The sequence below is a fragment of the Nelumbo nucifera genome, chromosome 5, assembly GCF_055504915.1.
Source record: "Nelumbo nucifera cultivar China Antique chromosome 5, China Antique-T2T, whole genome shotgun sequence".
Classification (NCBI taxonomy): Eukaryota; Viridiplantae; Streptophyta; class Magnoliopsida; order Proteales; family Nelumbonaceae; genus Nelumbo; species Nelumbo nucifera.
Window position 1 is genome coordinate 3,976,320 of NC_142653.1, and position 14,277 is coordinate 3,990,596.

The following is a 14,277-nucleotide window of genomic DNA, read 5'->3' on the forward strand; positions in this document are numbered from 1 at the left end:
GGCTACTAGTTTGACTCTCCGTTCTTCTGGGATTTCCATATACTCGAAGAAACGATCAACTTCTGTTATCCAATCTAAAAGTCCTTCTATGCCAAGGTCCCCACTAAAAGTAGGAATATCTACCTTGAGTTTAAATTCATCATTAATCCTACGGGGATTGAAATTACCTTGATTGTGTCAATTTCGGTCGTTTCTGTCGTTGCCGGGAAAAATTGGAGCACCACCGAATTCTAACTCATCATCACTGTCATTGTCAAGAACTGGACACCGGGATACAGCGTTGACGGGCGGTCTGTCGTGGTCGTCTCCTTCGATTGGATGTGTATTTTCCCGGTTCCGTGGAACAACCTCCCGTAACAAGGTTTGCAGTTGTTCAGCCATCTCTGTCAACTGCTGTTCGATGTTACGTGTGGTCGTGCGTTGCTCTTCGATTGCTCTCTAAACAACTTGTAACCCCTGATCTTGGTCACGGGGTGGGTTGCGACTGCTACCGTCTTGGTTGGCCATCTGACTGGGCGAACTCCCTGCTCTGATACCACCTGACGCAGCGTGAAAGCAATGAAACCGGGTTGGCTATGCAAGCACCGGGCAAACACAAGCTTCTAGCGAAGCAAGAACAAAAATCTCTAGAGGAGAGAGAAAATGTGGCGAAAAACTGAATTGTAAAATCTGAGATGTGTATTAACTTGGAAAGAGCAACATTTATAGTACATCTGGAAATTGTAGAAGAACTAGGAAAGAACAACTAAGATAGATATCAAAACATCTAATCTGCTAGGATCGAACTCTTCCTGATCTTATCCATGCATTGCACTTCTTGAATTCTTGATGAGTCTTGGGTTCTTGAATTATTGATGAGTCTTGGATTCTTGAATTCTTGATGAATCTTGGATTCTTGAATTATCCTTATCCTTATCCTAGGAGTTGCTGCCCCTATAGTGAGATGGGCTTTGGGATGGGCCTCCATCAGTGTGTGTATATGTGTTGTTATATCACATATTGAAACCAATTCAATTTTCATCACCTTTATATAATTGACAAAAGATATGTGTTGTTATACCACATATCGAAACCAATTCAATTTTCATCAACTTTATATAATTGACGAAAGATATGTGTTGTTATATCACATATCGAAACCAATTCAGCCAGAATGATTATCGGGAAAAGTATGGACAGGCCCATAATAGAAACCTTGAACCGCAGGCCAGCCCATACAGAATTTATAATGACTTTCAAATTCAACTTTTGAAATTATAATATTGATTCCCACGCCATGTAAGCATCACACTTTTACATATTTTACTTATAATATTGCTTCTTTTCAGATTTCAGAAAAAATATTTTTTTAATTTTTTAGATTTGAAATTTCAGATTTATCATACGCAACCTAACTTTTTATATTCATGTAGGACCACAAGCTGTATATGCGTATAAAATTTTGTCTTCAGTTTTTTTTTTTTCCTCAACTTAATTTGGAATGGAATCATAAAACGGATCGCAACAAAAATGTCAAAATACAAATATAACGGTATCGGGCTTTAAAAAGACAAACATGAGCTTCCTTTTCAGATCGTTTTAGCTGTTTGGAGAAAAACAGCCTGGCTGTATTGAAGCTTTATGTACATGATGGGTGTGTGAGGTAAAAGAGTAATTACAATTAATATTGTTTTGACTAAAAGGATAAGCAAAAAAATTAATCAGATAACGTGTCATGTGCAGGAAATCCCCAAACAGCCCAAGATTTTTTTTTTTTTTTTTTGTTTCAGATAACCATACCCAATTTCCCCTCTCTCTCTCTCTCCGTATGGATTGGGGAATACTTATAAAATTATTTATTATAATTATTTGTCATCATCGTTATTATTATATATGCTAAGTTTTAAAACACTGCCTTGGATTATCTTGTTCCATTTCTTCCGTAAAGCTCTCAAAATAAATTAATTTATAATACGGTAATTGCTTTTTAACACAATGTAAGTGAGGCAATAGAATTGGATGGTAGTTTTAGGATTTGGTATTTACTAATTACTAAGGACACAGTATTCAGATTTCAGAGACAGAGGTGGCAAGTTTTTTTGGCCGCGCCGGAGCCCAGTTAGGAGGATTTTAATGAGCCATCTGAAAGCCCAAGCCAAATAGGAAAAGCCATTTTCTTTCTCTGCATGAAACAGAAAACACAGTTCATACATTCAAGCAACTTTAAAGCATCTTTTAAATTATTAAACACTTTCGTTCAACAAAAGACATGCTTTCTAAGGATAATACCGTCAGTGCTTGATCTTGTTTCAATTCTAAAAGCGTCAGCTCATGTATTGCTGTGGCTAAGGTTCGGAGTATTAATAGATGTCGATATGTCGGAAAGGGTGTATCAGTACTTTACCCCTATTAAGTATTACCCATTGTAATGGAACAAAAGGCCAAAATGTTTTATGTTTTCCGGTTCGGACCCCACCTATATGACACATACGTCCTGTATATCGAAAATTTGGACCCTACCCTAATGTCAATTCATCTAATTTAAGTGGGACCATAGCAATACATCAAATCAAATCAATGGCCCTGATTTCACTGTTTATGGGGAGAAAGGACAAAGATTATCAGGTCAAGAAATTCGTCGTTTTCGAAGTTTTGCTGCTAAAAGGATCATGTCAAGAAAAACTGGGCATTTGATCTGGTCTTATTTTATTTATTTATGTTGGAATCTGTGACAATTCTCTGGGCCTGGGTCGAGATCCAGCAAAGTCGTTGTGTTTGGGCTATATCACAGGGCTTAACCTGCCCAGTTAAGTGGCCCATGGGTCATTGTTTTGAGACAGAAATGAAATATCAAATATCTCCGCACCACAGTGAGGGAATGATCAACTAATACACCTCCTTGCTTACATTCCTTGTGAGCTAGTTAGTAATGACTTGCTATAAACAACCAGAACAAGAGAAGAAAACAAACAAAGAAGCAGAAACAAAAACAACAGAAAAGAGAAAAAAAAAAAAAAAACTATAGAAAACAAGAAACTGAGGGCGTTAAGGAGGGATTAAATCCTTTTGGATCAGGCCAGAAAGCCAAAACAGGCAGGCATATTTCCAGCAACCCGCACCACCCAAACCTTTTTGACCTGCTACGTGGGCAACCATATTTGCCGATCTTGGAACCCACTCAAATTTAACAGGTACAGATCTTGCAAAGTGAAGACAGTCTTGAATAGCAGTAGATATTTTAGAATCACAATTGATGAGGGCAAATTTGGCCCTCCAGTGAAATTGCGACACGTGGTACCTCGTCACAATTAGCTAAGCACCCAGGCAACAACTTACCAAGTTGGTCTCCCCCTGGGCACCGGTCTGGCTGGCCTGGCGCGGCCTGTGCGCGGCCTGCGCGACCTGGCCGGATCAGCCTGCCACAGGTGCCGACCTGGCAACCTGGCCCGGACACAGGCGCCGACCTAACAACCTGACTCGGACATAGGCGCCGGCTTGGCAACCTGGCCCGGACACCGACCCGCTGACTGACACAGGCGCCGACCTGGCAACCTGGCCCGGACACCGACCCGCCGACTGACGCAGGCGCCGACATGGCAACCTGGCCCGGACACCGACCCGCCGACTGACACAGGCGCCGACCTGGCAACCTGGCCCGGACACCGACCCGCCAACTGACACAAGCGCCGACCTGGCAACCTTGCCCGGACACCGACCCGCCGACAGACAGGCGCCGGCTGGCAACCTAGCCCGGACACCGACCCGCCGACTGACAGGTGCCGACCTGACAACCTCGAGGAGTTCACCACCATACCCCGGTTCTGACGGGATATGACGTCTTACCATTTGAAAGCTTTTCACCCACCTAACCCGCGAGGGCACCACTATATAAGGACTCCGACCCCCAAAGCCAAAGGGGGGAGAAAAAAGTATGGTACTCTAGCTCTCTCATTTTCTCCAAGCCCTCTGTACTCAGAATGCTAACTTAGGCATCGGAGAGTCCCCGCTGGGAAAATACCCCCGGGTCCTCTGATTCAGTTCCCGTAGGTCCCTCAGCTCCCGCCGTCTACAAAGGAGAGAGAATCACCTCACGCGGAGGGTAGTCGGGTTGCGCTGCACCAGGGAGCTCCACCATCCTCTGAGTTGCAGACCGCCTAGGAGCAAGTCAAGTGACGTGTTCGCCATCAGGAAGTATGCCATCAGGTAGTTCGCCACCAGGCAGTTCGCCCCTAGGCAGTTCGCCACCAGGTAGCTCGCCACCTGGCAGTTCGCCACCAGGGAGCACTACCAGGCAGTTCGCCAACAGGCAGTTCGCCAACAGGCAGTTCGCCACCAGGGAGCACTGCCGGGCAGTTCCCCACCAGGCAGTTCGCCATCAGGCAGTTCGTCACCAGGCAGTTCACCATCAGGCAGTGCCACCATGTCACGGGGGTAAATGTTGGGGCCCCGTGCGGCACTCGAAATGGGCGAGTAAGCCTATGAAACAAAGCAAACACACACACAAAGGCAACAAGAAGGCACACGAATTAGCAAAAGGCTACATGTATTGCATTAATCAATGGTAAGCACAAGCACACAGTACAGTGTCGAGGGGGATCTCGTGCTTAACCTTTACACGCTTATGAGCTTACTCGATTACCTACCTCCCCTCAAAGAGTACGTTAAGCTTTTGGGGGAGTGACAATAAGAAACGTCAAAAAGATGAAAAAGCATACTACAATATTACAATATTGCCATTGGCAGTCCCCCATACAAAAGTACATGCTTAGCCCACCCATGGCACACACTTGGACGTTGGAGTTGCGGCTGTAGGCATAGTGGATGGCACTTGATGACGCGTCGAAGAGAACACTTGTTACAGTCTCCCCCACTCAATTCGGTTTTCGTCCTCGAAGACTAGCTTCTGCTTGAGGCTTCAACTTGTTGTTGGTGAAAGAAGGTTCTTTGACTGCTCCACGAACCGGGTTTCTTCCAAGGCCCAGATAGTAGGTTGGGTAGATTGCCAGTGGATGTTCTCGATGGTGGGAAAACCTATGGCTAGTCCCTAAGTTAAGTCCCTGCTTGGCTGCTTCAAGGTAGGATTTTGACTTGTTCCTGATAGTGGTAGGAAAGTTGGTGGCCAAGGCTAGGTCAAAATGGTATTTTGGATTGTTTGAGTGTTGGTTCCCATGCATTTTTCCCCAAGGGTGACTCGCAAGGCTACTACGGGATTTATCTTGAGGGATAATGTGAATGTGGCCCCTAAATGGCTCGGGTGGCACTCGCTCTCCCCGATGGTTGTGGCAGTAGGTGTGGGCAAAGTTTGACACGGCCTTGGGTCTTCTGCTTTGCTTGATGGTTGTCGACACGCACGAACCCTGTTGCTGGAGAGGTGTAGACGGCTGGATGGCCTGCTGCTTCCTGCTGCTGTTGTAGTTGTTGGCTTGAGGGGCGGCTTCTTCCGCCAGTAGAGTGGGGAACTTCTCTGCTTCCTTCATGTTGGTGTTGAACAAGGCTTCTTCGTGAAAAAATTGTAGTGCAGAAACTTGCTTCCCATGAACCTTAGTAGAAGTCGTAACTGGTACCATGCAAGGGGAGCGCTCGTCCAAGATGCATAAAGAGTTGATGTGAGGCAGGAGTGCTGCTTCTGCTTGTCTCATGAAGTCCATTCCCAAGACAACTCGGAAGTCATCCAGGGGTACCACTGAAAGATTAATCTTGCTTGTCAACGGCCCAACTTGGAGGTCAACCCCACGAGCCATGCCTTCAATCGCCTTTGCCCCGGAGTTCACGGCCTTGATCCACCCTGTCTCTTTCATAGTGTTCAAATTGAGTCGCTTGGCCTCGGCAACTGAAATGAAGTTGTGGGAGGCCCCTGTATCAACAAGGGCTTGAGTCAGCTTCCCGCCGAGGAGGATGTCTACATACTTCAGCCCCCTTTGGGCTTTCTTTGGCCTTCCATGATTGGCCTCTTTCTTCACCATGGCGTTGAAGAGTTGAAGGGCGCCCACTCTAGGCGCCTGTACAGACTTTTCCTCATCACTTTGCTCGTCATCACTGAGCTTGGCGACAAGGGCATTTATCTTCTTCTTGGTTGGGCAGTTGTGAACCAAGTGATTTCCCCCACAAAGGAAGCAAGAAATTGGGGACCCAGCGGTTCTGGGCTTGTAACGGTGCTGAGGGCCTTGCTCTCCTTGTCGCTTCTTCCCATAGTCTTGTCTTGCTGGCTTGTTGAAGCTGGAGTTGTCGTACGGAGGGCGTGAGGGACTTGCTCCCCCACTCAATTTAGGGGAACGCGGGTTTTCTGGCTTAGGGGTTTCTTCATCTGACAAGCTAGTCTCATTGAGTTGCTCCGCCACTGCCATTGCCGTGGCGAGGTCCTGTACGTTGCGGCGTTGGAGTTCTAGTTCGGCCCATGGCTTCAGTCCGTCCATGAAGTTGAACAGTAGATCCTTGTCGGACATGTCCGTGATCTCCAAGGTAAGGGCTGAAAACTCTTTAACATAATCGTGGAGTGAGTCCTCATGCTTGAGTGATTTCAACTTCTTCCGCGCCAGGTACTCCACGTTCTCTGGGTAGAATTACCGCTTTAGTTCACGCTTGAAATCAGCCCATGTCTCGATGGTGCACGTACCCCGTTCAATGTCTTGGCATCGCCTGCGCCACCATAGCATAGCAATGTCAGTCAAATACATAATCACTGTACGAATTTGCGTTAGGTCATCATCAATGCGAGCGGCAAGGAAATATTGTTCCATTTGCCACAAGAAGTTGTCAAGTTCTCTAGCATCTCGGGAGCCGGCATAAGGTGTGGGCTCCCAAATCTTCACATGAGCAGGGGCCAGTGTTGTGGAGGGGCTTGGAGTGCTGGCCACTAATCTCTTGAGGAGCGTCATGTCTCCTCTTAGATCATCCAATTGAGTCTGGAGGTCGGAGGGAGAGGCCATGGCCACTTTCATGGACACCCATTTAGTTCTCATCTCATCCACCTGGTCTTGGATGTCGGATTGAGATGAGCTCCCTTCTTGTCGGGATTTTGTTCCAAAGACTTCCTTGAGGGTTCTATTCAGGACGTCTTGGACCTCGTTCATAATGCCATTTAAACGGGCTTCTAGCTCCACCACGGAGCTTTCAATTGTTTCCACATCAAGTGGATTTCTTCTACTCGGTCACGCATCTCCCCAACAGTCACTTCATAGTGAAGGATAAGTGTGTCGAAGGCAGCAAGCGTGTCAACTGACTTGTCAGGCTTGCTTGTCTTGGATGTGCGACCCCTTGGGGCCTTCTCCGCAGTGGCTTCATCGCCTAGAGACTCATTAGTCTCCCTCGCATGGGCAAGGCCATGCCTAATCTCGTCGGTGAGTTCCTTGTTGTGCTTCATTGCGCCACCACTAGTGTTGCTATGCAAGGGTCACGAGCGTTGAGGAGCAACCCGCTCTGATACCAACTGTCACGGGGGTAAATGTTGGGGCCCCGTGCGGCACTCGAAATGGGTGAGTAAGCCTACGAAACAAAGCAAACCCACACACAAAGGCAACAAGAAGGCACACGAATTAGCAAAAGGCTACTTGTATTGCATAATCAGTGGTAAGCACAAGCACACAGTACAGTGTCGAGGGAGATCTCGTGCTTAACCTTTACACGCTTATGAGCTCACTCGACTACCTACCTCCCCTCAAAGAGTACGTTATGCTTTTGGGGGAGTGACAATAAGAAACGTCAAAAAGATGAAAAAGCATACTACAATATTACAATATTGCCATTGGCAATCCCCCATACAAAAGTACATGCTTAGCCCACCCATGGCACACACTTGGACGTTGGAGTTGCGGCTGTAGGCACAGTGGATGGCACTTGATGGCGCGTCGAAGAGAACACTTGTTACAACCAGGCAATTCGCCATCAGGCAGTTCGCCACCAGGGAGCACTACCAGGTAGTTCGCTATCGGGCAGTTCGCCACCAGGGAGCATCACTAGGAGGTTCGCCACCAGGCAGTTCTCCCCCAGGAAGTTCGCCACCAAGTAGCTCATCACCAAGGCACGTCACCCCCAGGTCAAACACGAGGTACTTAGCTAAAAAAATTTATACATCACAAAAAATGGTACGTGACCAAAAACGGTTACATCAATTGGCGTCGTCTGTGGGAAACGCTACGAAAAGCTAAGTTCTCATCCTACAAAAGCTAAGTTCTCATCTTACCAAAGCTAAGTCCTCACTTTTTTTGAAGCTATCACTTTATAGTTTACATTTTTTATGAACTCAAAAACTATGTAGGGGGCTAACAGACTAAGTAGCTCTACCAACCTTACTTTCGATTCAGATAATGCCTCATCAGTCCTCTCCGCAAGGTCCCCCTACAGAGATGAGCTCTTCGTGGCTTCCGCGGGAGTTGGCGGCCAACAGACTACATAGGCGCCCTTACCGGTCGAGCCTTCCAAGGCTCCCGTGTGAGATGGCAACCTAAAGTTAGTAGTGCTGCCCCCGAAGGTCGGGCTCCTAGTAGCTTCTTGTAGGAGTGGGTGACCGGCATTACGAAGCTGATGCAGCACAATCATAGCTCGACACCTCACAGGCAAAGCCTACGGGCCACATTACTGCTTAAGACCCGGTCGCCTCTCCGGCACGGGCAAAGTCAAAAAAGAGTAGACTACGAGTCACTCCAAAAAACCTACGGGCCACATTACTGCTTAAGACCTGGTCGCCTCTCCGGCACCGGCCAAAATAAAAAAAGAGTAGACTACGAGTCACTCCCAAAAGCCTAGGGCCACATTACTGCTTAAGACCCGGTCGCCTCTCCGGCACGGGCAAAAGTCAAAAAAGAGTAGACTATGAGTCACTCCCAAAGCCTACGGGCCACATTACTGCTTAAGGCCCGGTCAACTCTCCGGCACGAGCAAAAGTCAAAAAGGAGTAGACTATGAGTCACTCCCAAAGCCTGCGGGCCACACTATTGCTAAATATCCAATCGCTTTCTTAGCAGAAACAAAATCAACAAAAGTGAACTATAAGTTGCCCCAAAGCCTAAGGGCTACACTACTGAACTGGCGGAGACCCCCTCGTCTTACTGGCAGCTCACCACATACAGGCAGCTCCCAAAGCCTAAGGAATTGGATCAAAACTTGCTAGCTCATCGACTTACGGGCCAAAAGAAATCTACTCCCTTCGCTGAGTTACTCTCAGCTCGGGAGTGGGGGGCAATTGATGAGGGCAGATTTGGCCCTCCAGTGAAATTGTGACACGTGGCACCTCGTGAGAACTAGGCAAGCACCCAGGCAACAACTTACCAAGTTGGTCTCCCCCCGGGCATCGGTCTGGCTGGCCTGGTGCGACCTGCACGCGGCCTGGCGCGGCCAGCACACGACATGCGCGTGGCTTGCGCGCGGCCTGCGCGCGACCGGCGCGACCTGGCCGGATCAGCCTGCCACAGGCGCCGACCTGGCAACCTGGCCCGGACACAGGCGCCGACCTGACAACCTGACCCGGACACAGGCGCCGGCCTGGCAACCTGGCTCGGACACCGACCCGCTGACTGACACAGGCGCCGACCTGGCAACCTGGCTCGGACACCGACCCGCCGACTGACATAGGCGTCGACCTGGCAACCTGGCCCGGACACCGACCCGCCGACTGACACTGGTGTCGACCTGGCAACCTGGCCCGAACACCGACCCGCCGACAGACACAGGCGCCGGCCTGGCAACCTGGGTCGGACATCGACCCGCCGACTGACAGGCGCCTGACAACCTGGCCCGGGCGCCAACCTGGCCGCCTGGCACAAGCGCCAGCCTGACAACCTCGAGGAGTTCATCACCCACCTAACCCGCGAGGGCACCACTATATAAGGACTCCGACCCCCAAAGCCAAAGGGGGGAGAAAAAAGTATGGTAACCCCGCTCTCTAGCTCTCTCATTTCTCTCCAATCCCTCTGTAATCAGAATGCTAACTTAGGCATCGGAGAGTCCCCGCCGGGAAAATACCCCCGGGTCCTCTGATTCAGTTCCCGCAGGTCCCTTAGCTCCCGCCGTCTACAAAGGAGAGAGAATCACCTCACGCGGAGGGTAGTCGGGTTGCGCTGCACCCGGGAGCTCCATCATCCTCTGAGTTGCAGAAATTAATTAGGGTTGAATAGGTAGAGTTGAAGGTCGGATTGGATTAGGGTTTGGGTCGGGGGTTTAGAACATAGGATTGGATGAGTTGTCGTCCTTTACCACCGACCTTAGTGGAGCCATTCAATGAATCGACACATGACCCTTACATGTGTCATTTTAGCCACAGAGGTCATAGGTACTTTTCAGTATACAAACTTCCCTAGTGACAACATGGTGACACTAAAACTACACATTAAAAACATCTCCCCATCAATGAAAATCTCCTACTCTTGCATGTGATCATAATAAAAATCTCCTACTTTTGCATGGGTTATAAAATCATCCAGATTGATTTTATTAATTGGGATTAGATTAGCATTGAAACTCTACCAAATTTAAACATGCCTTAATGGACATATCGTATTCATTCAAGCGATCATATTTAATATGAAAATGATATCATAGTAAAATTTTATTACTAAATCACCCTTTATCATATAGACAGAATATATATATATAGATATAGATCACAATTAAACCGGAAAATAGGCTTATGGCTTTGTAGGGGCATTGAGATACAATATAACTGGGTGAAAAAGATTGCTAATTTTTTTTATAGATGGATTAGCCAAGCAAGGGGTGAATAGGGAGGCTATTTTTTGGGCTAATTTTTAATCTTTTTTCATTGTAATTTACTGATGGAGAGATAAGACTCTTTATCTCCCCCTTGTTATACCTAAAGCTTCATAAATCTTAATAAAGTTTCTGTTATTGATAAAAAAAAAAAACAAAAATCTACAAAGCCTCAGCCTGCCCTGTTGCCACCCTTACTTAAATTCCCACATTTACTCATTGAGTCTCGACTGAGCCTACTCTGACCTGGATCCAATACGCCCCGTTGGCAACATTAAATTGTATATTGGAATTTGACGATGAATGAAATTAATCAACAACAACAATAATAATACAACTCTTACCCAACTCAACCTTATTTCTTAACGCTGCAATAAAGCTTGTTAATGTGTTTGCCAAATTCCAATGATCAATCCAATATTCAAAATTTTGGACTCGGGCCCTGAAAATAAATACCAAATACATTGCGATCAATCCCAAACCCAACCTCCCTGTGCTAATTGCATGCATTTACTGGTGTAGATTTTGACCCTTCAATCAACAGAGTAAGGTGCCTTAGATGGTCCCAATGGGCCTGTTAGTCGGTGGAGTCTTTATTTCTTGATTCTTGAATCATATAAATACATGATCCGGGGGCTGTTTTCTAGACCAATCTTCTTCACGCTCTCCCCTCCTTCATTCTACTTTGTTATAATCCAAACAAAAAAAAAAAAGCTTTTTTTTTTCGTATCTTGTTTATTAGAGAATAGACAAAACCCCAATGAAGCCTGTCACTCTAGAATTGGGTCTAGCCTCATTGAGTACTTACCTCGCTGTTTTATTCTCGGTCTTTATTTGTTTTCAGTTCCAGATCATTCAAGCCGGGTTCGTCCTACCTAACAACAATGTTTCAGTTCCGGCGCTGTTGGTGTTCGGAGATTCATACGTGGACACAGGCAACAATAACTATCTTGCCACGGTGGCAAAATCTAATTTCCCTCCATATGGGGAAGACTTCCCCGGAGGAAAACCGACGGGAAGGTTTAGCAACGGAAGGGTCCTCTCAGACCTTATAGGTAGTAGTTCTCTTTATCCTCATTTTCTGTTCAAACTCCTGCTTTTCGAGAGCGTCAAATAGAGAAATGGATAAGAATTGCAGCAGGTCCTCTGTTAGCTAATAATCATGGTAGGCCAAGATCACATCCATTTATAAGAGAATATTAGTAGTTTGTGTAAAAAAAAAAGAAAAACTCTGAATTCTGTGTCATGATTACATTCTTAATTACCGCTCGCATGGTCGCCTACTAAAGCTTTACTTTGATGGGAGAAAAATTAATTGCAAATAGAAATAGTTGTTTACATTAGAAGATGTGTATTAATGGAAAGATTGTACTGGGTTGCTGTAAAAATTTATCGAACATTTACTCTCCCTCCCTCCTGCACTGCACTCTACACATAAATTTGTTTATGAATCAAGAGGATTTATTCTTAAATGAAATTTCCAGCTGAGGGTTTAGGAATCAAGGAGCTGGTGCAGCCCTATCTTGACCCGAATCTACAAATTCAGGACCTTCTTACCGGCGTAAACTTTGGCTCTGCCGGTGCAGGATTTGATACTGTCACCCCTAAAGTACTGGTAAATTAATCATACTCTTCCTTTGTCTCTTGCTATTCTTCAACCCATGTTTTTATCTTCTGTTCCATGACTAAAGTCGTTTCTTTTCTTTTTGTCTTCTTATTCATCAAACCAAACCAAACCTTCAGTCGGTGTTGACAATGTCGAATGAGTTGGAGCTATTCCATGAATACATAGATAAATTGAAGGCAGCTGTGGGAGAGGAGAGGACGGCGACCATCTTATCTGAGAGCATATACATTGTCTGTGCAGGAACCAACGACGTTTCAGGGTATTTCCTGACTGATTTCAGGAAAAAGAACTACGATGTCCCTGCTTACACGGATCTCATTGTCCAATTAATTTCTGGTTTCATCAATGTAAGTTTTGAGTGTAGGATAGTGGCAACCTGCATGCATCCTCTATTCTCTTCGATCAAATAATAATAAAGAACAGAAAAGAAAAAATAGATTTCAAAAAATTAAAACCAGTTTTGAGAAGCTGTGGAATTTGGTTTATGACTAATTAAGCTTGGCAGGAACTATACGAACTTGGGGCAAGAAAAATTGCTGTGTTGAACACTCCACCAGTAGGATGTGTGCCATTCCAGAGAACCCTTGGTGGAGGTAAAAACAGAGAGTGTGCAGAGAAGTTCAACTTTGCAGCAAGGCTGTTGAACTCAAAGCTATCTTCCCTGCTTAATTCACTTAATCACAAGCTCCCAGAGATAAGGCTGGTTTACATCGATTTTTACTCTTCATTACTGGATATCATCCAAAGGCCTCACAATTATGGTACCCCCCTCCCCCTCCTCATCTTCTTCGTTAATTGTGCCTGATTTGTCTGCTACAAATCAGGATTAGTTTGAGTAATTACTAACTTGTCATGGTTAATGACTGAACAAACCCCAGGATTTGAAGAGGTTAAAAAGGGATGCTGCGGTACAGGGACTATAGAACAAGGAATACTGTGCAATGAATTGAACCCTCGTACGTGTACAGATGTCTCCAAGTATGTATTTTGGGACAGTTATCACTTCACAGAGAGAACCAACAAGGCCCTGTTCACTGCATTTCGACAGAATCTCGTAAACAACTTGTTCTAGAGGCGGCGAATGCTAATCGTAATCGGGCTGCTCATCTCATGAAGCGGCACAAAGGGGATTTAATTGAATTAGGAGTGTTTTGGTCAGACCCACTCACCCACCCACCAGATTGGTTCACAGATTGTTTAACGAATGTCTCTGGCAAGTATAAATGAAAATTTTATCAAGCACATCACATCTTGTAAGCCAATCCAACGTTAACCAAATGTCCATCATCATTATTTTCTTCTAAGCCTTGTCTTTATGTTCATCAAATATCCATACTAGGCCATTTGCGTCTACCTTGCGTAGAGGGACTACTGAGGGGCCAATTTTATGATTTTATCCGATCTTCTACTAGCAGGGCGTGTACAGTGGACTACATAGCTGGTCAGGAGTGGACACGTCAGTGATCTGTTGGTTCCAATTTATCATGTCCTCCCGTTCCAACTACCAATCCTTCATCCACCCGTTCAAGGGGTCATCAACATTGATGATAAAGCAATCCGGTGCTTCTTGTTGGTCGACAGTTTTGTAGGCCAACACAACTATCACCACCACCATAACAACAACACCAATAATAATAATAATAATATAATCCTATATAATTTCATGCATTTTCTAAAACCTACCCTATAAGATTAAGATTTGCGTTTTTATTAAAGCATCACCTATAATTTACAACCAATTTACTTGAGACCCAATTTATTATCATTTGAAAATGATCACAAGACCACCAAACGAGCACGTACGATTTTTATTTCGATAGTACCCTAGCACTTGATGTCAAGCTTTAGCGTCTAGGAAGTTGTTCCATCAAAGGGGATGGGATGGGTAACAAAATCAAATGATTAACCAGTCGACACACAAAATGACTTGACTATTCAGTAATAACCAGTAGATCCAGAAGTGGATTACA

The 14,277-nt window shown here is 45.8% G+C and overlaps 1 protein-coding gene across 1 annotated transcript; it reads left to right on the top strand.

Moving 5' to 3' along the window:
* Positions 1-11,339: 11,339 nt before the first annotated feature.
* LOC104603634 (GDSL esterase/lipase EXL3-like) lies at positions 11,340-13,611 on the top strand. Its single transcript, XM_010267699.3, has 5 exons — positions 11,340-11,735; positions 12,165-12,295; positions 12,424-12,654; positions 12,813-13,068; positions 13,186-13,611. The coding sequence occupies exons 1-5, from the start codon at positions 11,441-11,443 to the stop codon at positions 13,377-13,379; spliced, it is 1,107 nt and encodes a 368-aa protein (XP_010266001.1). The 5' UTR covers positions 11,340-11,440; the 3' UTR covers positions 13,380-13,611.
* The last annotated feature ends 666 nt before the right edge of the window (positions 13,612-14,277 follow it).

Coding starts and splice junctions, on each gene's coding strand:
- LOC104603634 (XM_010267699.3), top strand. CDS start 11,441: ATGAAGCCTGTCACTCTAGAATTGGGTCTAGCCTCATTGAGTACTTAC. Junction 12,296..12,423: donor CTGTCACCCCTAAAGTACTG/GTAAATTAATCA, acceptor CCAAACCTTCAG/TCGGTGTTGACAATGTCGAA. Junction 12,655..12,812: donor TAATTTCTGGTTTCATCAAT/GTAAGTTTTGAG, acceptor TAAGCTTGGCAG/GAACTATACGAACTTGGGGC.